General features: G+C 36.3%; 1 protein-coding gene across 6 annotated transcripts in view; it reads left to right on the top strand.

Annotated features, from left to right (window-relative positions):
* Kitlg (KIT ligand) overlaps positions 1-14,385 on the top strand; it is a 76,180-nt gene that overhangs the window by 50,147 nt on the left and 11,648 nt on the right. For 5 of the 6 annotated variants that reach the window (XM_063255279.1, XM_013159350.3, XM_013159348.2 and 2 more), the window contains 4 exons: positions 6,884-7,051; positions 8,644-8,797; positions 9,455-9,538; positions 14,023-14,132. In XM_063255279.1, coding sequence (XP_063111349.1) covers positions 6,884-7,051; positions 8,644-8,797; positions 9,455-9,538; positions 14,023-14,132 — 516 coding nt within the window. The remainder of the gene's footprint in view (positions 1-6,883; positions 7,052-8,643; positions 8,798-9,454; positions 9,539-14,022; positions 14,133-14,385) is intronic. The other variant, XM_013159352.3, reaches the window with a different exon arrangement.

Genomic DNA, 14,385 nt, shown 5'->3' with positions numbered 1-14,385 from the left:
CTTCAGTGAGTCAAGTCCCAAACCATTTTTATTATATTCTGAGACAGAGTAGCATTAGTTCACCAGCCTGGCCTTAAACTTGCAACCCTCTGCCTCAGCTTCCCAAATAGCTGTGATTACAGTCACATGCCACTATGTCTGGCTCCCAAGACCTTTTCTTTTTTTTTCTGTTTCAAACCACATTGTCTTTCCTGTATATCATCTGACCAGGAAAAATTGGCATCCTATAATCTCTATGCCGAGCTTGGTCCTGGTGACAACGGTCAACAGTGTGTCATTATACACATGCCATGAGGACCTGAGCTCCAAGTTTATAGCTTTCAGTTTCTACGGCACTTGTTTAGAAGCTGTTTATTGGTACAAAGTCCTATATTTACACACTTAAGGTGCGCATGTTACACACTTGAATTACTGTTCTGAGAAATAATTGAGATAAAAAGCCTGAGTTATGTTCTGCATACAGTAATTGTCAGATATCATCATTGTTCTGTTTTATTGTGTTTTTTTTCTTTTTACTGTATCTTAACTATCTAAAGACTAGGAAGAAATCTTTCATTTCTTTGTGTCTCCTTGCCATTCTTTAGACAATACATATAGTATAAAAATACTTACAAATAAATACTTAACTGTTGCCAAAAATGCTAGATTAGTGAATATTGAAGGAACCATTTTGATTAGCTTAGACTTTTCTTGTTCTTCTTAACTGTAATGAACCTAGTCTTAATGAGAAGGAAGAAAAAGGAGGAAGAGAAAGAAAGAAAGAAGACGAAAAGGAGAGATCAAGGGAAGGAAGAAAAAAAGACCCCATTATTACAGAGATACTAAGGAATGACTTGTTTTCTAATGGCCAAGTCTCATGCTGGCATCATGGAATGGCTACAACCAGGAATGGAAAACTACAAAGTTTTCCTTTGATCGCTTGTAAATCTCTGCAGAATTTTCTTTTATTCTATGCACAATATTTCTTCTTCATTCAGCTCACCAGGTAGAATGTAACTGTTCCAGAGCTATAATATGTCCACATTTACATATTATAGTTGTAGCTTGCTCAGAGACTAATTACAGTTCCCATGACTACTACGAGTTTTTTGGCAGGAACTTTCTGATTGGCTCACTGAGTCAAGTATCCACTATCATCCAATCAGCTGTGGCCACAAAGAACTGTCACTGTGATAGGTCCTGTGTATCCACTGCTATAACATAGAGCACTTGGTATGGGAAGAGAAGTCAGCCAAATAGACAAATCCACTTATCTGCTTTCTATCTAATAAGAAAGTGTCTCTTAAGAAAGAAAGAAAAATGCATAAGGCAAACATGGTGGCCCTTGCCTGAAACCCCAGCCCTGAGATGGGAGGACCAAGCCCAGACTCCACCATCCAGACATACACACAGACACAGACACACACCCAGAGACAAACACACACATAAATTACAAGTAAGTAAAATTAAAATTGTGTTCCCTTAGTCACATTAGCCATACTTTGAGTGATAAGTGGCAGCACATGAGTAGTGGCACCTAGCAAAGATTAGACAAGCCCTTTTATTTTAGATACAGAGAAGTGGGAGCCCTAGATTGATTAAATGGTTTGCCTAGAATCACAGAGTGAGTTGACATAGTTGCAACTAAAATACGGGCCTCCAGTCCATCATTCACTGATGTCCTCAGATGTTCCTTCACCCTGCTATTTTGGGTGTGGTTCTGGGATCATTTGTAGGTCTGAGGTGGGAAATAACGTACTTATAGTGCTTGGGTTGCTTACCATCTTATTCAGAGTGGAGTCTCTATAGTACTTTAATTAAAACAAGAAATGTGTTTTAAAGGACTAAAGTGAACACTGAAGATCCAAATTAATTGTTTGAGGCAAGGACTGTAATAAACATTGTAAAACCAGCTCATCCAACAAGGTCCTCAGATTTTGAAATCCACAGTAGCAGCGTGGATGCAGTGTTTTGTAAGGTCCTTCGTAGGAAGTTTTAGATCCGCCTGCCCTACAGTGTTTGAGGTTGGCAGGCCATAAGTAAAAGGTAGATGGACAGTGAAGGAAGTCCATTTTTAGCAATTGGCCATTACTACTTGGTTGTGGTAATGGCTTGGAGAAACTTGGCTTTTACTGGTATTGGATTCATGAACATGAAACAAAAAGCCATTTCTATTGTTAGGAAGTTTCTTAATTGAAACTTAGAACTGGTAAGACCATGAAGTCATTGTGAATCCAGCAGGAGAAACTACCGTCACATACGCTTTGACTGGGCTCAATGTTACAACTAGACAAGTGGTTGAGAATCTTAGTTTTTCTTCTCTTTGATTGCATTTGTTATGTAAACCTGGACAGGCCACTTTGCTGTTCTGAAAATGAGTAGAGTGGACCAGATGGTTTTTGGTATTCCTTCGACATTTAAATGCTATGAGTCTAGTGACATGGCTTTGCATTATTCTGATTGTGAAGCCTGGGAGTAGATGCTAACTGCACAAGGAGAAAAGGATGATTCATGGCCTGGGCATTCACACCTCTAATTCTGGCAAGATTGAGGTCTGACATGCTAAAGAAAACAATGCAAAAGGCCAAGCGGGGCAGTATTGTTGATGATTAAAATTAGTTGGTTTAAAGACTGAGTGAAAACACTTGGCGGGTATCACTTAGATTATACAAGCAAAGCTTTTCTCTCTTAGAATCTCTGATATTTCCCCTCAAGTCTTTGAAGAGCACTCACAGTGTGTTGATGCTATTTGAGCCCAAGAAGAAAGCATATAGTTATCAATACATAACTACACAAAGAAAGTATTGCAACGTGCATTATTGCAAAAATTTACAGTATGTTTTGTTCATTTTTGGCTTTTAATTCTGTAAAGCTCATGGTAACTTCACTTGAAGACTTTTTGCATCTAATATTGATGCAGAATAATATGTCAAATTCTTTCACCTACTAAACCAGTAGAGTTTTTTCAATGAAGCAGTGCGTGAGGAGGAGAAAGCACACTAAGCATAGCTGGATGTTTTTAAAGCACAATTTATTCTTGCCAGAGTCTCCCCTTTACCTGTTCTGGAGCACAGGGCTTCTGGGCTACACATTTTGGGAATTCATGTTTTATAATTTTAAAATTTATATTGAGTATATACATGTACATGAATGCTTTCGTCCTTGAAAAACAATTGTATTCCTAGTGTAGAATGCTTTTAATTAGGTTTTTTGTTGTCTCTTTTTCTTAAACATTTAGCAAAATATTTGTAGTTGATGATTTTGATTTATGAGCCATAAGGAGGTAAAGAATTGACTCAGTGTCATGAAGACAGTTAACATTCGCAAATAGTAGTATTATAAATATATAAGAATAAAACTCTGTATGGATCCAGTAGTCTAAGGCCCTCTAACTCATAAAATGTAGGAGAGAATCTACCAATAAAGAAAATAAAAAATTAGATGGAGTGTAGAGTCAGGAAAATCCAGGCAAGTTTTCTCATTCAAAGTAGCCTGTTTTATATTTTGGAAACTGTGAAAAATAGGTAAATGAAATATCAAATTACAAGTAGTTCAGGCATTTAAAAGCCATTTGACACCTTGTGTAACTGTTAACTTTCCTAATCCTTCACATTCTTTCCAGTGAAAGAGAGAACATTATGTCTGATATTGTTCTAATGAGTGTTGTGAGTTAATATTTATTTAAAGCTATTAAGGTTTAAAATGGCCTCTGAAAGATAACAGTGATAATCCTGTTTATTAAAAGCGAAGAAATTACAATTGTGAATTTGACAACCTTTAATCATCTACTTCATAATCATGATCTTAGAAAAATGTTTAAAAAGTCTCTCATCTCACACATGAAATACTTAGACCTTGTTTTATTTTTTTCCTCTGCAAGTCATTGTATTTAATTTTTAAAAATACAGAAGTACTTAATGTTCTAGTCTTAACTGATTTCCTTTCTTAGAGGAACTCAGATCAGAACAGGTAGAGGTTTAATTTTATTTGTTTACCTTGATTTTATCTTTAGTACATCTAAGGACTTAGAAAGCTAATATATAATTGGTTAAGTAATTAATAAAAAGGTAAAACTTTGAATTGATATCATAGTCTTTTCCAAAATAATTACTGCACAAGCAGTAATGAACAATGAATAAAGCATTATACCCAGAGTTTCATAATATGATTTTTCAGCAATATAGTTAAGAAGTCAACTATCAACAATTGTTTATATTTTTAAAAGCATAGATAGCCGTGGACTGCAGGATGTCCACAGATTAACTCTTGGAAATCACAGGATTGCAATTCTGGAGTTGAAAATTTTACTGAAAAAATACTTATTGAGAGTGAGATTTAGGAAGGTGAAGATGAGAGGAGCGATTATAGCTAAGTAGAACTAGCATCCAAACTGGAAACAGAGTTCAGTTGAAAATAGAAATGAAAGCAACAAACTACTGCAGAATTCCTGTTTGAAAATAAGAAACAAAATACAGTCTTTGTTCTTTAATGTAAAGAAGGCACAAGAAAGAAAGAAAAAAGAAAGGAAGGAAGGAAGGAAGGAAGGAAGGGAGGAAGGAAGGAAGGAAGGAAGGAAGGAAGGAAGGAAGGAAGGAAGAAAGAAAGAAAGAAAGAAAGAAAGAAAGAAAGAAAGAAAGAAAGAAAGAAGGAAGGAAGGAAAGAAAGAAAGAAAGAAAGAAAGAAAGAAAGAAAGAAAGAAAATATCAGTTAAGACCACAGCTACAGAACCAAAGGTGTGTCTCAATTTAAAACAAAGAAATTTGATCTTGGTCCTTTCTTGTCAGAAGGTTGGAGAGGATAGGCAAGAACATATATAACATGGAACAAAGAAAATATCTTAAGAGATTAACCTGTGAAATCTACTTATCACAGGAAAATTTGTGTGATTACAGCTGAATAAGCTAAATGGTAAAAGCCATCCTATCACGAAGGTACTTTGCAAACAGAGTTATGGTATGTGCTGTGTTCTGTATCCTATTAACATTTGCTGATAGGACCAGTGACCTGAAAGGAGTTAGCTCTGCCAAACTGGAGAGAAACTTGTAGAACATTTCACCACCCAAGGAAAGATTTTCCTAATGTGATGCCAAGGATTGAACACAGGGGCCTTGCACGTTTTACACTTTATTTTGAGACAAGGTCTCACTAAGTTGCTACATTACGCAGTCTGGACTTAATCTTAGCATCCTTCTGCCTCAGCCTCCCAAAAGGGGCCTGGGATTACAGGACATGCCAACATGCCTGGCAGGAGTCTTGTTCATGATGCAAGTAGAAGTGTCTACAAGCTGAGCTGAGCTGAGCGGTGATTTAACAAAAAGACTGGATTCTGAACATACTTGGGAAATAGTCTTTAAAGACAATTATGTTGAGATGATGCTTGCTTCAGCAAGAGATTTATTCTACTTAGCTGTTTACATCCAAAAGTTCTCAAAGTTTTGAATATTTAATGTTTCTGAGAACTGGAACTTACCTACCTCAAGATATACCAGTTTCCTTTTTGGTTGAAATGTGTCCATTTAGGGCTGGGGATTTAGCTCAGCAGCATAAGCGCCTGCCTGGCAAGCGCATATATATATATATCCTCTGTTAAATGAATATAGCCACCAATACGTGGTTTAGAATGACATCAGTAATGAGAAATGACATCAGTAACTGAGCATTCTATCTGATAATCTAAAACAATTTTTCTCATTAGATCTTTATTTCAAAACATTTTATTATACAAAAATTACATTCAACTGTCCTTAATAAATTTTGAATTTTGTAATAAAATTTGGTGGAAATGTGATTTGTCTTCCAATAAATGTACTCTAGCATGATCTTATTTCTTCCTCACATCACCCAAAACCTAAAATATTCACTGTTTTGCCCTTTGCAGAAAGAGAGGGCAGACCTCTGATAATAAGTGCTTTTTCTCATTCATTCTTTTTTTTTTTCTAATTCCCCAGTGTGTCCATTATGCAAGTATTTTCTGAGCAGCTCCTATATGCCAGATGTCATTCTAGCCATTGGAGACACTATACAAAACTAGATTTTTAAAAAAATAAAAATCTGCCCTCACTGAACTTATTTTCAGATTATCTACATGGTGCCCTAACAATGCCCGGCTGTGGAAGGTTACCTTATTCTCATGCCATACACACGTGATGTGAAGTTCAGAGGATTTTGGTAGCTTCCCTGAGTCTCAGCCTGAAATCAACCCATCATACCCGATTTCAAGGCCTGAGCATCTGTAGCATCCATGAGCAAAACTGACTTCAAGGACTGGTCTTCATACTTTAATATTCTGGAGTCAAAATCTTGAACTTCTTAGTATTTTGGATCAAAAGTTTTTGACCAAATAATGTAGCCACTACAAGCAAAAGTGCTTCTACTTAGATTTCAGATATCCTCTGCAGCAGAGCTGTTTTAAAACACTTACATGAGTTTATCCATTTAAAAGCTTTAGCATCTGTAATACTCTTCAGAAACACAAGCTGTTTGAGATTCCAGTCCATCCAAAAAGACTGGGATGTGAGTTCCAAGCTCTCCCGTAGTAACTTGTATTTTCTTTTAGTATCGGATGCTTTTTTGAGAACACAGTTAAGTAAAACCATAAATAATCCTTAGTAGAATTAAATTCTAGTAGTATTTGAACTTTGTCAAAGACCAGGATAAGCCCTTTGTTGGATTTTCTTCTAGGAAGAATACAGTATTTTACACCGAAACAATATCCTTTTTTGTTTTTATGCATTTGTCAATTTTGAAATAGGATAGTGAAGCTGAGTTAAGCAAAACACAAGAACTGATCTGGTTTACTTTAAGGAAATGCTTCCTCCCACAGACAATGACTGAAACATTGATGCTTTAGAAAAGATACAGTTACCTGTTCTAATTGTTTTGTCTCCTGTTTCATTTCCTCCAGCCTAGTCATTGTTGGTTACGCCAGATGGTAATACAGTTGTCAGTCAGCTTGACTAATCTTCTGGACAAGTTTTCGAATATTTCTGAAGGTTTGAGTAATTACTCCATCATAGACAAACTTGGGAAGATAGTGGATGACCTTGTGGAGTGCACGGAAAACTCATTTAAGGTAACTTTGTGTTTGTTGGGATTGCTTTTTGTTACTCTACTTTAAATCCTATGTTAACTAATGTTGTTAGGAATATGAAGGCATCTTGAGTCCGTGTTACTTTGAACCTGTGAACTTTGACTTTAAAACATTTTAAAATTATTACAGGAAACAAGTGTTCACTGCTATGTTGCAAGACTGATATGTATGTTTAGACTTAAATATTGTCACCTAATATAAAAATAAAATTTATTCACCCGACAAGATAAAAGTAGGTTAGCTTTTATTTCATGCATGAATAAAATCCATACAAGCTTTCTATTATGTTACAAATTTATTTAATAACCTTATCATTTCATTTTACCATTTCTGTTGTTTTGCTTTGGTATATAAGTTATCACAAAGAAAACTCATCCATTGGGGCTTTCAAGATGAGTTAGGTGTTCAATAAATGAAAGTGTTGGAAAGCGTGTTGCAAATGAGGGAAGAATATGCATTTACTAATCTTGGCACTTTGGTTAGAATCCAGGAGACTGCAGTGTTACTTCTTATTAAATTTGGAGAGTCAGTTAATGTACATAAGGCATATGCATATAGAATAGCACATGGTAAGTACATACAGATGCTTATTATTACTATTTTCTGTATAAATAAACATTTAATATGTCTATAAAACACAGCTTTGATTTTCTTTTTTGAATTTTGTATAATTTAATCCTGCTTTTATTCCTTTGTGACTGCTTCGCTCAACATTCGGTTTATAAAATGTATCAACTTTGCTGCATATAATGTAATTACATTTTATTGTTTGTAGAGTATTTCACTGAGTATCCCAGTGCTTATTAAGCCACCCTCCTGTTGGTGGGTCTAAGGGTTTTAATGGTGCTAGGAATTGTCTTCTATGTCTTACAGTGAATATGTGCTAAAGGTTCCAATAGGGTGTATAACCAGGACTGGAATTTCTGGATTATAGCATGGGCACTGTCCAATTTGATTGTATAATATCAAAAGTACTAACTGCATTATATAAGAATTCCCCACTGTACATATGAACCAATGTTTAATATCATCAGCTGTTTTAATTTTGGGATATTGAAGCATATGTTATGGAGGGCCGCTAAATCAACACCAGTTTTCTTTTCTAGTACAGGGGATTGCAAGTGCTCTACCACTGAATTACATCCTTAGCTTTTTCTGTCATCTTCTTTCTTTTATGAGACATGCTGTCTCTAAATTTCCAGGATTATGAGCTGCCTGCCTCAGCCTCCCCAGTGGCTGGAGTTATAGGTGTGCAGCACTGCACCCAGAAAGCCAGATGTCTTGATGAGCATCTCTAAAAGCAAGTCCCCAGTTTGTCATCAGCGTTATTTCATTATTGTGACATAATTCTCACTGCACGGCCCCCAGAGCTGACCTGGAGTTCCATCACCAGTTTGAATTAACATCCATTAAAACTGCAGTCTAGAAGTTTTGGCTTTTAGATAAAGTTCAGATATTTGAATCTTTGGAAGATGTATTTAGCCCATTAATTTACCTCAGTTATGCTAAGTGACATAGACTGGTCAAAGGATGAAATTGTCAATTTTATTTTATTTTTCTTTGTGTTTTGATAGAATGTGAAAGAATTATCAAAGAGGCCTGAACCGAGGAACTTCACTCCTGAAGAGTTCTTTAGAATTTTTAATAGATCCATTGATGCCTTCAAGAATTTTACGGTGGCATCTGAAAATAGTGATTGTGTGATTTCAACACTAAGTCCTGAGAAAGGTAAGACACATAAACATCTCCATTTGAAACATAAATAGCAAGCTTGAGCTTTCTATCTGCAAGAATCTACTTCTGAATCAATGTATGCATAACAATAAAAGGCTGAAGTGTGTTGTTCTAATAAGTAAATGTCAATGTCACAAAGAAACTAATGCTTGTGTATCTGTTGGTTTTCAAGACTAACATTGTTCAATCACTTTTAAATTAAAAAGTTGTATGTGCGTAAACAATATATGACATTGTCACTCATACATTTTCTGATATTTGCTAGTAGAGTACAATTATATTATTATTTATCTCCAATTTCCTTAATGTTCCCTTCCGCAATGTTTTCATTAAGGATCTAATTCCATGCATGAATTCTGATTCTCATGAGTTATTCTGTATTGATACCCTCTTTCCCTGCTCTTTGGTCGCTAAAACAAAAATTTAATTGCTTTCTTTTTTGAATGACAAAAGTATATGTATGCTATAAATATTTGCTCTATGAGGTGACTGTGGTGAATTTCTTAACCAAACAGAACAGCAGGACTCAGTGTGAAGTAAATAGGATCTGAATAATCTCAGTAAGGGAAACAGACCTGGCACACACTCTGAGGTCTTTGTTATTCATATACATCACCATGTAACACTGACACATTATTGCTTTCTATTTAGATTCCAGAGTCAGTGTCACAAAACCATTTATGTTACCCCCCGTTGCAGCCAGCTCCCTTAAGAATGACAGCAGTAGCAGTAATAGTAAGTACACATCTGATTTAATGCATGCATGGCTCCAATTAGCCTCTATAGGAGTATTGCATGGGCTTTAAAGGAAATTTATACAATCAATGTTATTACTAATACTGTTCTATTACTGTTATTCCTCTTGTGATCTTCCTGAGAAATACTTGTGGACTGCGTTTCCCATTTTTTGCTAAGATTCTATTAAATAAGGCATGAAATTAAGTTTAGATACAATTTAGACTCTTATCACTATAGACTTAAACATATTTTGCGGAGAATGTGCCTCACAAAAGTGGAATTTTAAAGTTGAAAATATAAATGCTTTTTGTAAAATTCTAAGGATAGTTTTAGTTTTGTCTATTTCTATATGAGTATTTGATATTGTGTGTTGAAAATTTAATGATTTTGTTGTTTTACCATAAATGTATGTGTTGGAAGAAAATATACTTCTTTCTTAGAAATTTCTGTCCTCTTTGACCCATAACCCAACTTTCTGGAGTACTATATCTCTTCAGATTCAGACAGAGGTCTTTATAAAGCTTTTTGGATTTATCATATACTCCTACAGCCTCAGGAAAGTTACAGAAATGACCAGAAAGAAAAAAATCTGGTCATTTTTGCTAAAATGTAATCCCTTCAGACTTACAAATGGGATTAGAGTTGTCTCTAGTTCAAGGACATAAAAGACCTTTCTATAAGAAAAGTGTAAGCATTTTAATACAAATGTATGGTTTCCGCCTCTCAGGCATTACATTTTTGAATTATTTGTTGACTAATTTAATATCTTAACTAGAATAATTTGTCCAGAATTATAATTATTTATTTTGGGAAGTTAGTCAGCTGCCATCATGGCTGGAATATAGCAGAAGTTTCTCTTGCTGACTTTAAAAGAAACTGAATGTAAAAAAAAAATCAAAAACAAAAAACCTTGTTTAATCCAAACCCTCTGATTCTGGGGGTACTTTTTAAATTGCAAGATGAATGGACAGCTTTCTTTTTTTTTCCCCCTGTTTATTTTACTTTCCGTTTTCTTCTTTTGTAAAAAATATGAGTCTGGCATCCACATCAACAGTTTGTCTGAGTACAGTATCAGTCGTAGATATTCCACTTTTATGATGATGTACAGAATGAGCTCTTGTACTCTGAAAGATTGAGATGTAAACAAAATCCCTGTAGTATGGTATATGATAAGTGTGATAATAGATTTCATAAATATTTTTCTCTGTAGCACAAAGGAGATAAGACTGTTTTATGGGGAAAGAGGCAGAGAAATTTGAAGACAGCATGAGAGTTTTCAGGGATGAGACTTAAAAGCTGACAGCCCCAGTCGGAGGCCCAGGGCACATGAACCTTGTGAATATGAAAGGAAGAGGCAGGCATAGCACACAAGCACACTGACTCTCCAGAAAGAATCATACTTACATCCCTTATGCCAAGAGCAGTGTTTAAAAGATGTGTGAGATCCTCACAGATAATATTTAAGTGATACCTAAAGAAATCTTTATTTGGGCATTGCCATGTACATCTTGGAAAGTTAGTGTTAAATCAGATCACCTGAACTCATATCCTGCTATAGTTCTAAGATTCGTATGGACCCTTTAGGAAAGTTAAGCTTTCTGATGCCTTAGGAGGAATTAGAAGATACCACCTCCTTCAAGAGCTTTTTGTGGATTGTGACTGAATTAGTACACATGGGTTTGGAGCCAGGCCTAGTGATTAGTAAGAGTTCATTATTAAGTACGAGCATGAGTAGGTACAGTGAGTATGTGTCGGGGATTGTGGCGAGTGCATACTAAGTTCTGGATGTGAACAAGCAGGAGGATTCTCATTTGCCTGTTTCTTAATCACTAAGTGATCCATGTTCAGTGTTATGGCGCGCCTAAGTGATTTGCTCAAAAAATTCAGCAAGATTGTAGCACATTTTGTGTGTGCATGTGTTCTATTTTTCTAGATGTCAGTCATTATTAACCAAACCAGGAAGTTTCGACATTATTAGTCAATTTCCCAGAAGTTTTGACAAAGGATAGTTTTTGTAATAGCAATACAAAACAGTAATAACTCAGGAATTTGGGATTACTCAAAGTGCTATTTAGATGCTCTTCCTCCCCACAAGGTCTCTAGAACAATCTACAGGTGAAAGAAAGCTTTGTTATCAGCTTTTGCCCTTGGCCCCGAAAATCCTCTCTATGGGCTTTGAGGCATACAGTTGAAATCTCCTTGATTGCAAGTGGGTAGCTGCAGAGGCCAGTACAGTATGGAAAGTTTTACCCTGGACGTGTAAGGAGCTTTTGCTGATAAAGTTATTTTTCTTTCCCTACAAAAGGGACCTAGTATCTCTGAGAACGGAAGGCTTGGCTTTTTTTAAGCCCAATGCATAATGAGTGAAATACTAAATGTCAGGAAACTTTGACCTGTGATGGATGTGACATTTAGCGGCCGAGGGGCCCTTTCTTCCCCATCTTTAAGATCCTTTTCCTTCCCTGTCTCCTGAAGGAAGATTAGGCTGCCTCATAGATTCCAGGACTTGTAGTGTCCCATAATGCCAAAGGTAAGAACTATCAAAGTGGTGAAAGTCAGCAATCCTGGTAGACAGAGGGGGCCATAGTAGATTGTCCATCAAGAAGAATACAGGGGCTGGGTGTGGTGGTACACACCCATAATCGCAGCACTCAGGAGGCAGAGGCAGGAGGACTGTGGTGAGGTTTAGGCCAGCCTGGGCTACATAGAGAGTTCAAGACCAGCCTGAACTGCATAATGAGACCCTGTCTCAAGAAACAAACCAAAGAAGAAGAAGAAAGAAAAAGCATACAAATCCAAATAGCCAATTACTTACTTACAGATAATTACATTAAAATTTTAAATATGGTATGGCTTTTTTTCACTTCCAAGTCTATTTTCTTACAAAAAAGCTTTCTAAATGGTAATAAAACTCCAGATTATTCTACATAATCTTGCATAACCCTTAAAACAGCTGTAACATTGTAATAGTAGCACTATTTCAGTTCTACCTCATCTCATTTTATAGCACAAGTTTATTTTGGTGAGAAAATCCATGTTGAACTCCAGTCTGAGTTGCTATAGCACATTTCTCCCGGTGCAGCATGGCGCATGGTGGGCCAGAACTGATAGTTTAATTTGAAGGAAGCAATGGCTGATCTTGTAAATTGATGACCCACTTCCCACAGCTCCACCATCAACTCCTAGCACTTCACCTGCATACCCTTTCCGGGGGTCCCCTCCCAATGTGCCTCCTTGGAAACGAGCACACATGAAAATATCTTAGCATTTGAATCACTTTAGAAACAGAATTGACAGAATTACGAAACATCTGGTCCCCAATCCTATTCCCCCTAAAATAGATAAAATCTATTTCTTGTCTCTTAAATTCCACTTGTAAGTTTATTTTTCCCTGTAAATGCTGAAGCACTCAGTGGATCCATTGTTTAATATTATGTACCTTAAATATGCTGGATATTAACCAGAAAAAGTAGGCCAACCTTGTAAACCAAATGTTATTGCAAATTTACCCAAAAGCAGTCACTATACTGAATTAGTTTTTAAAATCATATACTGTAATTGTTGGAAATTTATAACTTCTAAATGTATCATATTGTCACACACACACAGAATCACATGAACTACACATTGAACTCTTGCAAATGCATGTATGTTTTTCTAAACAAACAAATTGCTCTTCATAAGGGGACCTGTAGAGACCCACTGGTCAAAATAAGGGTAATATTTGGAGGAAGAAATTCTTACAGGGAAGATGTTATAATTCACGTATCATTCTGCTTCTCAAGAAAGAGGAAGACAGGATCAAGGAAGATGTCTCAAGCCAATATCATGCGTCTTCTTTGTTACAAGGTTAGGGTAACACTGTCATCTTTGGTGTTAAATATTTCAAGTTTTTCAGAGTAAAATGTAGGAATTGCAACCCATAGTCCATAGCTCAGTACTTGGCACTGCCTGCTATCCCGAAAATGTGCGTTGAAGATGAATTTGAGTGAAGAGCTGTTATTCTAAGGATGAGGTACCTGCATTGACCATAACTACAGGGCCTATTGGATGAGCTAATACTTGCAGCCGGCCAAATCGTGATCCAGCTTGTAAAATATGATCGCTAGTATTTTGGGGCAAGATTTCAAGTGTGGGAAAGTGAAAAGCATTCAGAAGATGAAGACATAGGAGATAGGCAGATAAATCATCCCCCGAGCCTGGGATATCCCAAGTCTGGGTTTTATATGCATGAACATTAACAAGCCTCTTTCTGTCGGTGAGGTTTCTTTCCTTTGTTAAACACATTCATCTTTTGGAGAATATATGATTTTATATTGCCTTTCAAAAACAATACTCAGCAGAAAAATCAATCTTTTCAGTGCTTTAAGCAAAGAAAGGTCAACAGTATATTATGGAAACAGGTAGGGACAACCACAGGACAGATGCAGCCACACCCAGGACGGGCCACTGGGCTCAGCACGGTGCTCTTTACCTTACAGGCCGAGCAGCAGAATCCATTGAGGACTCCAGCCTGCAGTGGGCAGCCATGGCTCTGCCCGCCTTCTTTTCTCTTGTGATTGGCTTTGCTTTTGGAGCCTTATACTGGAAGGTAAGTATTGCTACTCTGTTTTTCCCTTCTTGATAAACTACATATTTATTCCAAGAAAGGATCCTATTGAGAAAGCAGTGGGCCTTCCTTTCATGTATAATCTAAAAGAAAATTTCTTTTTTAAATTTTAGAAAATTGCCTACTATTCCTCAGTAGACTTTGAAGGTAACTCTTGTAGCTCAGAACGCTCACTTCAGGAATGAGACAGGTTTCTGAGCTAAATATAAAAGGAAGAAAATATGCTAAAAATCAT

Source organism: Cavia porcellus, unplaced genomic scaffold (genome assembly GCF_034190915.1).
Source record: "Cavia porcellus strain 051 isolate PalLab524CR breed Dunkin Hartley unplaced genomic scaffold, mCavPor4.1 scaffold_8, whole genome shotgun sequence".
Classification (NCBI taxonomy): domain Eukaryota; kingdom Metazoa; phylum Chordata; class Mammalia; order Rodentia; family Caviidae; genus Cavia; species Cavia porcellus.
The sequence above is the reverse complement of the archived record's forward strand: the minus strand, read 5'-3'. Positions and strand labels throughout refer to the sequence as shown.